Source organism: Eretmochelys imbricata, chromosome 5 (genome assembly GCF_965152235.1).
Source record: "Eretmochelys imbricata isolate rEreImb1 chromosome 5, rEreImb1.hap1, whole genome shotgun sequence".
Classification (NCBI taxonomy): Eukaryota; Metazoa; Chordata; order Testudines; family Cheloniidae; genus Eretmochelys; species Eretmochelys imbricata.
This window is the reverse complement of record NC_135576.1, coordinates 39142260-39155153: the sequence shown is the minus strand read 5'-3', so window position 1 is coordinate 39155153 and position 12894 is coordinate 39142260. Positions and strand designations below refer to the sequence as shown.

Below are 12894 nucleotides of genomic sequence, written 5' to 3'. Positions count from 1 at the left end.
GTGAATGATATCACTCTCCTGAGGGTAACACAGAGAGATGAAGAAGGGATGTTGTTTGAATGCCAGCAAACACCAGGACCATATGCTGCAATGCTTTGTTCTGCAATGATTCCCGACTATGTGCTACTGGCCTGGAGTGGTAAAGTGTCCTACCATGGAGGACGGAATAAGGCTGCCCTCCCCAGAAACCTTTTGCAAAGGCTTGGGAGTATATCCAGGAGAGCTTTATGGCGATGTCCCTGGAGGATTTCCGCTCCAGCCCCAGACATGTTAATAGACTTTTCCAGTAGCTGTTCTGGCCAGAAATGCCAGGGCAAATTAATCATTAAACACACTTGCTTTTAAACCATGTATAATATTTACAAAGGTACACTCACCAGAGGTCCCTTCTCTGCCTTCAGGGTCCGGGAGCCTGCCTTGGGTGGCTTCAGGGTGTACTGGGTCCAGGTCCAGGGTGATAAACAGTTCCTGGCTGTTGGGGAAACCGGTTTCTCCGCTTCTTTGTTGTGAGCTATCCACAACCTCCTCCTCTTTGCCCCAAAAACCTGCTTCCGTGTTGCCTCCCACTCCTTGGACAGAGTCAAAGCACAGGGTGGGGGTAGTGGTGGCTGCACCCCCTAGAATGGCATGCAGCTCATCACAGAAGTGGCATGTCTGGGGCTCTGAACCGGAGTGGCTGTTTGCCTCTCTGGTTTTTTGGTGGGCTTGCCTGAGCTCCTTAATTTTCACATGGCACTGCTGCGGTTCCCTGTTATAGCCTCTGCCCTTCATGCCATTGGAGATTTTTTCAAATATTCTGGCATTTCGTCTTTTCAAACGGAGTTCTGGCAGCACAGATTCATCTCCCCATACAGTGATCAGATCCCATACCTCCCGTTCGGTCCATGCTGGAGCTCGTCGGCAATTCTGGGACTGCATGGTCTCCTGTGATGATGAGCTCTGCATGACCACCTGTGCAGGTGAGCTCGCCACGCTGGCCAAACAGAAAACGAGATTCAAAAGTTCGCGGGCTTTTCCTGTCTACCTGGCCAGTGCATCTGAGTTGAGCGCGCCATGCAGAGCGGTCACAACTGAGCACTCTGGGATAGCTCCCGGAGGCCAATACCGTTGAATTGCATCCTCAGTACCCCAAATTCGACCCGGCAAGGCCGATTTCAGCACTAATCCCCTCGTCAGGGGTGGAGTAAAGAAATCGATTTTAAGAGCCCTTTAAATCGAAAAAAAGGGCTTCGTTGTGTGGATGGGTGCAGGGTTAAAATCGAGGTAACGCTGCTAAATTCAACCTCAACTCTTAGTGTAGACCAGGCTTTAGAAAAACTTGTCCTACATGATTTAGGACAAGAAGTCCATTTGGAAGTTACAGATAAGCCCTGTATAATTCTGCAAATGGAACCAACTAGGACAGCTGTATTAACATGTTAATTGTACTTATCCAAGAGAGGGGAAGTTCCTGTTTGTTAGCAAAATATTTGTTTTCTCACTCAGTCCTTCAAAAAAAGCAAGTGTTGGCAGGCATACAAGATCTTGGACCTCAGTTCTACATTGCAGGCCATGTCTATACTACAATTTTTTGCCAGCATTACTATGTTGGTAAGGGGTGTAATTTGCAACCCATACACCTAGCTGTGGCAGCAAAAGCCCATATAGTGTAGACAGTGTCATACTGGAAAATTGGACTTTTGCTGATTTAGCTTATTTCCCTTGGGGGAGAAAGGGTAGGCATGCTAGAACTGGTAGTGTTGCTCGTATGAGATGCATCCACACCAGGAGCACTTAGCCGATATACCTACACTAGCAAAGTATGCCTAGCATTGACTTGGCCACATTTTAAAAGGACAGTATCTCAAAGAGCACAATGACTTCACAAACCAGTTTTATAGGATTAGAGCAATACCAACCAAGAAGAAGCCACTCACTGAACCATCAGCACTACCCTCAGTGTTCCTTGAAGGCCTTACAACCTGGTACTGACCCCAGTCAATGCTCAGGTAACCCACTGGTTAGCGTGTTATGTGCTCTCCCTTGTGCCCAAACCACAACAGACAAGTCTGTTACAGCCCTCCGTTACAGTGCCTGTCTCTTTGGCTCAAGCTGTAGGGACTTGTGCCTTCAGAAGTCCCCAATTCAATCCCCAGCGTCAGCCACTAAGCGAATGGGAACTTGTCAGATAGGTAACACTTCTATTAGGACAATTGACAAGGGAAAAGCCAATAACCATACCCTTGTCATTAACTCTGCTCTCTATAGATTCACATACCCAGGCCATGTCCAAGTTTTGCTCCTCCTTCCCGCTTTAGACTTGCAAAATTCAGTATCTTCTCCAGGCAACTCCTCCCTCATCTTCACCACTGAAGCCTCTTCTTTATCTTTGATAGCTATGCTGTCCCCTTCAGATCCACTCAAAATGCGGCTGCCAAAATTATCTTCCTGGCTCAATTGTTCTGACCATGTCACCCCAAGATCACTCTCCATTTACTAAGAGGTGCAGCATGGCACTTTAAAGACATGCCATAATCAGATTTGGAGGCGACTTCTGCAACTTGTGCTCTAAATAGTGTTCAGCAGCATTCATCTGTGAACAGTTATCTTAATACAAAGGTGACCAGTAAAGTCCATGTATATAGAGATTTTAGTAATCTGTCCATGGCAATACAAATGCAGAAAACATGGTTTGCATTCGAAACAGAGTATATATCACACTTGCTATTAAAAAAAAAAAAGTTTGTTCTGGGAACTAGCTAAGTTCCTTTAACGGCAACGGGGATGTGGCAGATTGGATAGTCATTTTACCCTTTTGTTCGTCAATACGGTTAGAACTCAAAACTAATTGTTTAATAGGTTTTGTGGAACAGGTTTTTATATTTTTCAAATAAAAAAATTGAGGAAACAACAATTAAAACTCTGGATTTGAGAGCACGTGCAGCTGGAATACTCTATTTGCTGTGTATTAGAAAGTTCTACTTTTTCTTAACAGAAACTTATACCCATTTTAACTTGGTAAATATCTTTTTTTTAAAAATCAAGGATATAGTTTTTGTTTTTCTGTTGGGTTTTTTTTTAAACCTTTTTCTGAGGTAGAGGTCACTTTTCTTGTAAACCATTCTTAACAGGTTGTAGTGGATCATTGGTTTGGTTTGGTTGGATTTGAAGTTGGATTTCCTACTTGTATATTCCTGCCACTGTTTGATTACTAGATAATTATATTGACAATTAAAATAGGCTTATTGCTACAGTTTTCAGGCAAATGTAATTGCAACGCACACAAGCTGACAAACATTTTAGTTTTATAGATGCTCTTAACCCATCCTACCCATACACTTAAATGAACACTTTCAAAAGCTTGTTTAGTGCTTTACAACCTTTGTTTTCTTTTATTTTTATTGTTTTGGTTTCAATATCAGTTTTAAAATAAACATTTAAAAAGGCATGTTAGAAGTTAAGTACTACCAATTGGAAGGGAGCCCCACTTCAAACTGAATAAAGTGGCTGGTTTTTCTAGGCCAATGTATCTAGGATTAGTATAATTACAGTTTTAATTTTGTACAGCATCCCAGCTCTCTCTACTCTAGCCTCATCCTCTGACCCCTGTACTGCTTTTGTTGTTACTGTGGAGCTTCTCCTCTTTGACATCTTAGCCTCATGGGACTTTAAGATGCTTGCTGCTCCTCTCCCAGCTGTCCTCTTACCTCTCTGACCTTTTTCCTCCTTTCAGCATCTCTCTCTTCCCCTCTTTTCTATCACTGTAGGCTATCCCACCAACCTCCATGTCACTCTGACCCACAACTTGGGCATTATTTTTCACTCTTCCAACCCCTTGCCCCACCCATTAATGCTATTTCCAAATCCTTCTGCTTCTTCCTCCTCATCTAATCAGTCCTTTATTTTCTCCACCTTCACAGCCAACTCTCTCATTTCAGGTTCTTATTATATTCCATCTTGATTAATCCTCTCCTCCGGCCTCCCACACACACACACACACACACTGCCCTCCCGCAGCCCAGACAAAATGTTGCCACTAAACTCATCTTCCTCGATCATTTAACTTCTTTCTCCGAGTCCTTCCACTGGCTTCCCATCCAGTAGCCTATCAAATATAAGCTTCTGGTCAACACCATCAAAGCGCCACATATCACTCCCCCCACCCTAGTTATCCTGCATTGTCAAGTGTCATGTTGTCCCCGAATCTTTGCCACTCCACCATTGCTCCCAACTTCACCTTTCCATCTGATTCTCAAACAATCCTCTGTGCCTTCTATGTGGCTCCCATCTGGAAGGCCCTCCCATGTCCAGATTTTGGTCCACTTGAAAGATCCACTTGTGCTGTACTGCCTACAGTGAATCAAATTGACTTGTACATACAAATTGCATATTCTTATTCCTTACTCTGACATTTGTGTACTTGTTTGTCCTTGTATTGAAAGCTCCTATGAGCAGGGGCCAATCTTCGTAAATGTTTAGAAAGTCCCTACATACTGGGCACTATAGCAGAACAAAACCAAGTGGCACTTTAATGAACAAAGTAAGTCAAATATGCTTCCTCACCAAACAACTGAACCTAATGTTACTGCAATGGCTAGGCTAGAACAGTTTTTTGCCAATTGGCCTGATATTTTTAATACACTATCCTCTCTCATTTCCTCTCCTGACTCCAGTGCAGAACAAAACCCAAACAAAAAGGTCCGCAGAAAACTTAATGTAATGAAAGAAAATTAAAAACAGATTTTATCTGTTTTTCTGCTTCTTTTAAAAGCGCCTTAGAAATGAAGCTATGGATAAGCAGAATTTCAAAGATGAACAGTAGAGAGAAACTATCAAAAACATAGTCAGTACATTTACTGCAAAATAGGTATTGTTAATAAGATGGCTGTAGAAAGAAGAGCAGAAACAAATATATGATTGTAATATGGCAGACTACATTGCTACATTAGTTATAAGATATTGCAATATAGATCATTCTTATTGCTTATACATGGTTTCTCTTGCAAACTAGCAGGTTTTTTTCAAGCCATCTTAAAGTAATGGTAGAATAATGATCCACATTTACATACTTTTTTTTTTTGTATGGAGTTGAGAAAATAGGTAAAGAAAACAAACAACGGGTGAACAAAGGAAAGACAAGGAAAAGCAGTTGCTAAACTTACCATGGACTTGATTGATTTCTGAATTCTGAGAAAGAATTTCATCTGCTAATTTCTGAGCTGTTGGCAAAACTTCTGTGTGGTGCATTGTGATCAAATACTGTACAAACTTTTGTAGTTGGTCTCTGTTCATTTGAAAGAGTGTCTCTGAAATGGGAAGATGCAGTTTGACCTGATCTGGCTTGCGGATCCGGTATAAAGAGAGCGCCACAACGTGTGCACAGTAAAATATGTCCTTGTTTCCACAGCTACACGTCACTGAGGTAATCTTGCAACGATCAAAGCTGATAGCTACCTTGCAAACAGTTTCTGGCTCCGATTGCATTGCAGGATCTGTCACCGTGCCGCTCAAGTGGAAACCTGTGCAAGAAAACAAGAGACCTTACATTATTCAGTAAAATGTTATAATCTCACTGTCAAGCATTTTTTCTTTTTAAATAAAGAAAAGCAATTATCTACTTTTGAGAAATGCAATGCATCTTTTTTTTTCCTAAAAAAAAAGATCTAGCTTTCATGGCTACATATACAAAATACGTTCTTTATTGTGTTCTAAATGCCTTTTTCATATCCAAGAAAGCCTACTGATGCAGTCAAAAAGCTTTTCAAGAAGCATTTCCCCCCCTTTGTATAAATGTTCATAAAAGCTTGGTAATCAACAAAATGTTCACTCTGGCAAAAGAAATATAGAAAGAAAGAGTTGAGCCTGATCACACCAGTGGCAAGCCTCCCCAGTAACCTTGAAAATTCTTACAACAGTAATTTTTTTAAACTCCACAGGTACAGACTGCATCTACTAGCACATTTTAACATTCTATTGGTAAGTGAGAGAAGTGCTCTCTGATTATAGGGCGCACACGCTTTGTCATCAGAAACTCTTGAGTCCTAATTTCCGTTCTACCACCGACTTGCTATGCAAGTCACTTAACCTTTCTATCTTCATTTCATCATCAGTAAGCTGGAGTTAATGCTTACCCTCCCAGGGATGATGTGGTAAAATTAGTTAATGTTTGTACTGCACTTTGGAGATGGAAAGTTCTACAGTTACTAAAAATATATGAAAAGATATCCTTCTAATTCTGTACTAGAAATAACATTCTAATGCTTAGTAGTTTGCATTATGAACTCGCTTTCCTCTGTACTGTGGTGGAGGAAAGGGGCAAAGGAACGGGTCAGTCTTATATGGGGAAAAAAATTATCTGCTTCAATAGATATTTATAGCAAGTCCCCTCCACCCTCAAGTTGCCTGTTGCATCAGTATTTCATTATTACAAAGTACTTCTGTGAGTCGGTGCTCAACCCACCTTTGTTTTTCCCTCATGAAAACATGATTTTTAAATTTGTTACTATTTTATCTTCATGATTCCTTTATGCTGTACTTTAGTTTTTTTGTTTTGTTTATGACCATGGAAATGGATCTTACGTGCAACGAGCCAAATTCATCAACAGCATAAGCAAAAAGGTGTGACTCCATTATAGTGGAATGCACTCATTTATGTAAACAGTAAATTTGGCTCAGTAAATTTTCTCCAAGACTCTGGGATATATTGAATATCAAATGTCATATCAGCATGAGCACCAGAAAAAGTTGCTACCATACACATTTATTATAGCTGAGGAAGAATATCAAATACTCTTTAAAAACTGATTTCAAAACACTCTTCCTGAAATAAATATGGTTAGCAAAACTGCAGCACCAAAAGGGACACCAAGTCAGCTGGAAAAATCATGATGCTGGCCAACAACCTTGTGCCTACAGTTGTTATAAGAAACCCTTCAAATTACAAGAACTGAAAGATTAGAAGAAACACTCCCTATTTTTTCCATTTGTTTACACTGTACATTTGACATCACTTTGCATAGTCAGCATCACTGTTTGGGTTGCATTCAGTTCCATTATTCTGATACCTTCCTCAGCGTCACATTCACACTCTAACCTAGGCTTTCGAGAACGATGTTTGCCAGTTACAGCAATAGCAGAGCTGACACTGAAACTGAAGAGACAGTAAGCTAGAACACGCATGGAAAAGAAAGGGATGGGAGCAAGAGCAAGTCTCAAATATGTTGTGTTGTTGCTCTCAGATCCACCCAAAGCACTAAAATACAGAAGGAGCAGAAAACCCCTTAAAAAAAAAAAAAGTTAAGGATTTTAAAAAAAAAAAATATTCAGGACATACTACTTTAATGTAATGGTTAAACATTGGCCAGTTTCAAATACAGTATTTAAACAATGTGTTCCTTTACCACAAATGAATACAAATTAGATCAGTTGGCTCAGCTGCTTTTATAGAAAGATTCTTTTTTTTTTATCAAGTTCCCTATCTACTTTGGAGTGATTTCCAGTCTTCATCTATGTACTTAGAAAATACCTAGAACTTGAATACTAATGGTGATGCAGATGAGGCTTAAGGGATACCAACCTACTCCTGCTGACATCAACTGCAAAACTCCCATCAATGTCAATAGGAATAAGATAAAAGGTCAAATGGTCTGCAGGGCTGTTTGGAAAAACTTGTGCTACAAATGACCTTGCCTAATGTTATCAGTTTGACTTAACATATAATTAAATCTCAAATTTAAATAGTTACTGTTTTTTTGGGAAGATGAAGGTCTCTTGAGAAATATTTGGATTAAAAATAAAAAACAGTATTTTAATTCCTACTCATGTTGGACAGACATAGAAAAGGCATTTTTTTAGGACATCATAAATTTTTTTCCAGTAAAAGTCTGTAAATGCTAACATTAGTAATAAGATCCTGATCTGAGCAATACATTACACTTGTAGGACGACAGCGGGTTTAAACAAAAAAGACTATCACATTTTATTGCAGCCTAAAATACAGACGTTCCTAATCAGCCATGTCTTAACATACTAGTATTTAAGTTATGAGGCAATATTTTGCCCTCTTTTCTCTTTGTACATTAAACAACAAACGGAAGAAATTGAATATACATTGTCTAAAAAAGTTAACACACAGCAAGATCTATCTCAGAAGTACAGTTAGGCTGTAACAAATGTATCAACTGTTGCTCTGTATTACCTTTTGAACGTGTCTCCCACAACAATGCAGATTAACAGTAAAATGGTTTTTCTGCTCCATTTTCCTCTCCTATGCAGGTTCACCCTTTTAAAACTAGCCTTTCAATATCCTACTAAAATCTAATTGACAGTTTGTAGCAGAAGTAAACAGACTTCCTTTCTCTACAAGCATAGCAAGAGCTACTACAGCTTTTCATTTGCAGTAATTTATCACCGGACAGGCAGAGAGATGTCCATACTCCTTGGAGAAGACCAAGGAACAGTTACTCCCAGTGGAACTCAAAGATATTGACATTTCACCTCCTGCTGAGCCCCAGATGAAAGGAAAGCCTCCACTGCTACAAACCTGTCATACTTCTTCACAGCACTTCCTTCTGAAGTTGCAATTTGAATCTTCTCTTTAAAAAACAAAAAATCATATCTTCCCTGATGTTAAATGTTTATTTACATCTATTTAGAAAATAGAATACAGAAACTATAATAGTATCATTGATATTTGTTACCTCATTTGTCAACCTGTTGACAAAAGGGTTTGAAGCAAAGAAGTCTATATTCATTGCACATAAACTATTTATTAGAGAAAGTATGTTTCACCTTTTCCTTTCAGCAGCTGCAATTAATTGTTTTAATATCTTTAACAATAGCATAGGACCAATAGTTAAAGCGATCCTGACGTTCTGCAATCTGCAAGAGTCTTGTGTTTTTGAAAAGTGTGCCTAGGAAGTCAGTTAAAACATCTGATACATGTGAAATGTGGCTCATTTGCTATGTAATTTCACTTCTGTTTAAACATTCATTCAAAGACAAACAAGGAGCTATTTGACCGCAGAAAAACAGTGATATTAAATAACTGAAGTTTTCAGGTGCTATATTTCTAAAAGAGAAATGTGCCCTGAAGGGCCATTAGTATGAAAATTTGAAGCAATCACTGCAAAATGATTTTGTATCTTTCAGCAGCCAAATTATAACTGTTAGTATCAGATACTCTTACCTAACACATCCTTATAAAAACAGAGTAGGGTAGTAAACACTGAGTTTCAAATGATGCTTCACTCCAAACTAAAAATTTGGAAATAATTTCCACTGCCATATTATACTGAAGTATCCTCTGATGTTCTCAAATTTGATATTCTGTGTTTATGAAAATAAATCTGAAGAAAAAATAAAAGTATGTTCAAGTTTATGATGGGTTTTACCTTTCTGTTGCTCAAGGATACAGTGGGATTGTAAATAAAGGCAGGGAGAAGGGGAAGGAATTTGGTGCAGTTGTATTTATTTATTTTAAAATCTAATTAATTTAGAATTTAAAACTTTGAAAATTCTACGTGCACAATGCACTATAGCTCAGCACTGCAATGATCATAAAATGGTACCAGTCCAGACAAAAAAAGAAGAAAATCTAAAATTAGAAGCCTGTTCCAAGTGGACAAAGATACTCTAACTGATGACATATCACTGGTTATTTAACTTTTGAGCCCCATAGTCACATTTATTTATAAATGACATATGCTAAAATATCACAATTTTAAGTATACTTTCCCTTTAAAAACAAGTCTAGTTTAAACCCCGTTTTCGGAGAGGAGAGCTACTCTTTAAATCCCAATTATAAGAAAAAAAACTACACCTGAATTATACAAATTAAAAATACATCTTTACAATCCAGAATTTTGAGGGCATAAACCATTCTAAACTACACTTGCCTGGTTTATACAGTTACCAGAAAGCTTTGATTAAAACACAACCACTGGGTGTAGTTTGTTCTTTCCAGAAAATATAAGAATGTCAGAACTGAATTACAGAAATATCCTAAAGATTAAAAAGTGATTTTGAATAGCTTGCTGTAATGTGTCTCTAGAGCAGGGGTCGGCAACATACGGCACACGTGCCAAAGACAGCACGCGAGCCGATTTTTAATGGCACGCTGCTGCCTGCCGGGTCCCAGCTACCGGCCCCGCTCAGCCTGCTGCTGAACCCAGGCCGGGACCCCGGCAGACAGCAGCGTACCATTAAAAATCCTGCCCACGCCGGCCCGCTCTTCTCCACCCCCATCCCATGGGGGCAGGGTGAAGAAGCTGGGTCCTGCCAGCTGCTGCTGCAGAGCAGGCAAGCTCCCCCCGTCCCCCACCTCTTCCCCCAGCGTGCTGCGTTCCTGCCCCCCCTCCTCTTCCTCCCTACTGCCGATCAGCTGATGGCCCTTGTGAGGGAGGGGGAAAGTGGAGCCGCAGCGCGCGCTGCTCCAGGAAGGAGGCAGAGAAGAGGTGGGGACGGGGGTAGAATCAGGGCATATCCCCTCCAGCTCCCTGCCATGAGCAGCTCAAGGCAGGGGACTGGGAGCACCCCCACGACCCCAGCCCACACCCCCAGCCCTGACCCCTGCACTCCCCACACACCCAGCCCTCTGCCTCCCCCCATGACCGCCCTGACTCCAGCACCCCCCCACACATACCCAGCCCCCCCACACCCCACGCCCTGACTCCTGCACCCCCCACACATTCCCACCTGCACCCCTTGCACCAAATGGGAGCTGCCCAGGTAAGCACGCCATACCCAAACCTCCTGCCCCAACTCTGAGCCTCCTCCCTCATTCTAGCTCCTGGCCAGACCCTATACCCCAACCTGCTCCTTCACCCCCAGCCCTGTGCTCAGTGCACTCCCACCCTCATCTCAGTGCAGAGAGAGGAAGAGAATGGGCTAGAACCAGGGAGAAGGTAGGTACCCACTCTGTGTGGGCACGGCCAGGATCCCAGACCGGCAGCGGGCTGAGCAGCGCCGGCAGCCGGGACCCTGGCTGGCAGGAGCCAGCGGACAGAACCTCAGACGGGCAGCGGGCTGAGCCACTCAGCCCACTGCTGTTCTAGGGTCCAAGCCGCTGGCCCCCCTCAGCCCACTGCCGGTCCGTGGTTCTGGCTGCTGGCCCCTTGCCAGCCGGGGTCCCGGCCACAGGCCCTGCTCAGCCTGCTGCCAGCCTGGGTGAACGGAACCCCAGGCCGGCAGCGGGCTGGCGGCGTAAGATCAGCATTTTAATTTAATTTTAAATGAAGCTTCTTAAACATTTTGAAAACCTTGTTTACTCTACATACGACAATAGCTTAGTTATATAATATATAGACATAGAGAGAGACCTTCTAAAAAACATTAAAATGTATTACTGGCACGCGAAACCTTAAATTAAAGTGAATAAATGAAGACTCAGAACACCACTTCTGAAAGGTTGCCGACTCCTGCTCTAGAGAACAGTATCACACTGCACCCAATATGCATTCATGATCTTAAAACTGAAATGAAGTGTACCATTTGGACAACACAGCTTTTTCTTAAAATTGATCGGTTAACCCCCTAAATGTTTCCAAGTGGCAAACAAGGATTACCTATATGGCTCCCATAAAGGTAAACAGAAGATGTATGGCTAAATCCCTGCACACAGTTCTGAAGACGAATGAGATGGTAAGGGAGAGGGACAGTAGATGTGCACTGCAGTTACTTATTATAGGCCCTTCTTCTTGGGAGAAAAAGTAACAGCAAAGGCAAGGAAGAATTTAAATGAGCCTGAGCTGAGAAATAGGGATTTTCTCTGGAGAGCCCACTGTGGAGAATCCTCTCTTACACAATTTTACAGTGGGCTTATCAGAATCATACCATCCATCTCGAATGATCATTTAAAATGGAATTAGCAGACTGGTCTGCCAGATAAGACATGAACACTGTATCTCTTGGCACATTCATTACTATTGTGTGGACTAAAAGCACGTGACAAGCAAGCTTTTGCTTCACCACCCCTCTCAAGTCACTACAAATCCTTATGGAAAATAGTTCTTGAGTGTTTCATTTATCCATTTTTCAAAGCTCAGTAGCTGACTGGTTGTTATTTTTTCCAGGGCAAGCAAGAGTTTAGACCATATTCACCATCTGTCCAATTTACTCTTTTAAGGTGGAAATGGCTTTAAAATTAAAGAGTACAAAGACATTTCCTAAACTAAATTTTGTGTTAACTTTAATATATCCTTGTCATAAATATAAAGGGAAGGGTAAACCCCTTTAAAATCCCTCTTGTACAGAGGAAAAACCCTTTCACCTATAAAGGGTTAAGAAGCTAGGATAAGCTCGCTGGCACCTGACCAAAATGACCAATGAGGAGACAAGATACTTTCAAAGCTGGAGGGGAGGGAGAAACAGAGGTTCTCTGTCTGTGTGAGGCTTTTGCTGGGAACACAAAAGGAATGGAGTCTTAGAACTTAGTAAGTAATCTAGTTAGATACGCATTAGGTTCTGTTTTGTTTAAATGGCTGACAAAATAAGCTGTGCTGAATGGAATGTATATTCCTCTTTTTGTGTCTTTTTGTAACTTAAGGTTTTGCCTAGAGGGATTCTCTATGTTTTGAATCTGATTAACCTGTAAGGTATTTATCATCCTGATTTTACAGAGGTGATTCTTTTACTTTTTCTTCAATTAAAATTCTTCTTTTAAGAACCTGATTGCTTCTTCATTGTTCTTAAGATCCAAGGGTTTGGGTCTGTGTTCACCTATGCAAATTGGTGAGGATTTTTATCAAGCCTTACCCAGGAAAGGGGGGTGTAGGGTTTGGGAGGATTTTTTTTTTTGGGGGGGGGGGGGGAGATGTTTCCAAGCAGGCTCTTTCCCGGTTATATATTTGTTAGACGCTTGGTGGTGGCAGCAATAAAGTCCAAGGGCAAAAGGTAAAATAGTTTGTACCTTGGGGA

The 12894-nt window shown here is 41.2% G+C and overlaps 1 protein-coding gene across 1 annotated transcript in view; it reads right to left on the bottom strand.

Moving 5' to 3' along the window:
* The window catches only part of ZSWIM6 (zinc finger SWIM-type containing 6), a 159824-nt gene that overhangs the window by 69794 nt on the left and 77136 nt on the right, over positions 1-12894 (bottom strand). The window contains exon 2 of the mRNA XM_077816905.1: positions 5142-5498. Within this exon, the coding sequence (XP_077673031.1) occupies positions 5142-5498 (357 nt within the window). The remainder of the gene's footprint in view (positions 1-5141; positions 5499-12894) is intronic.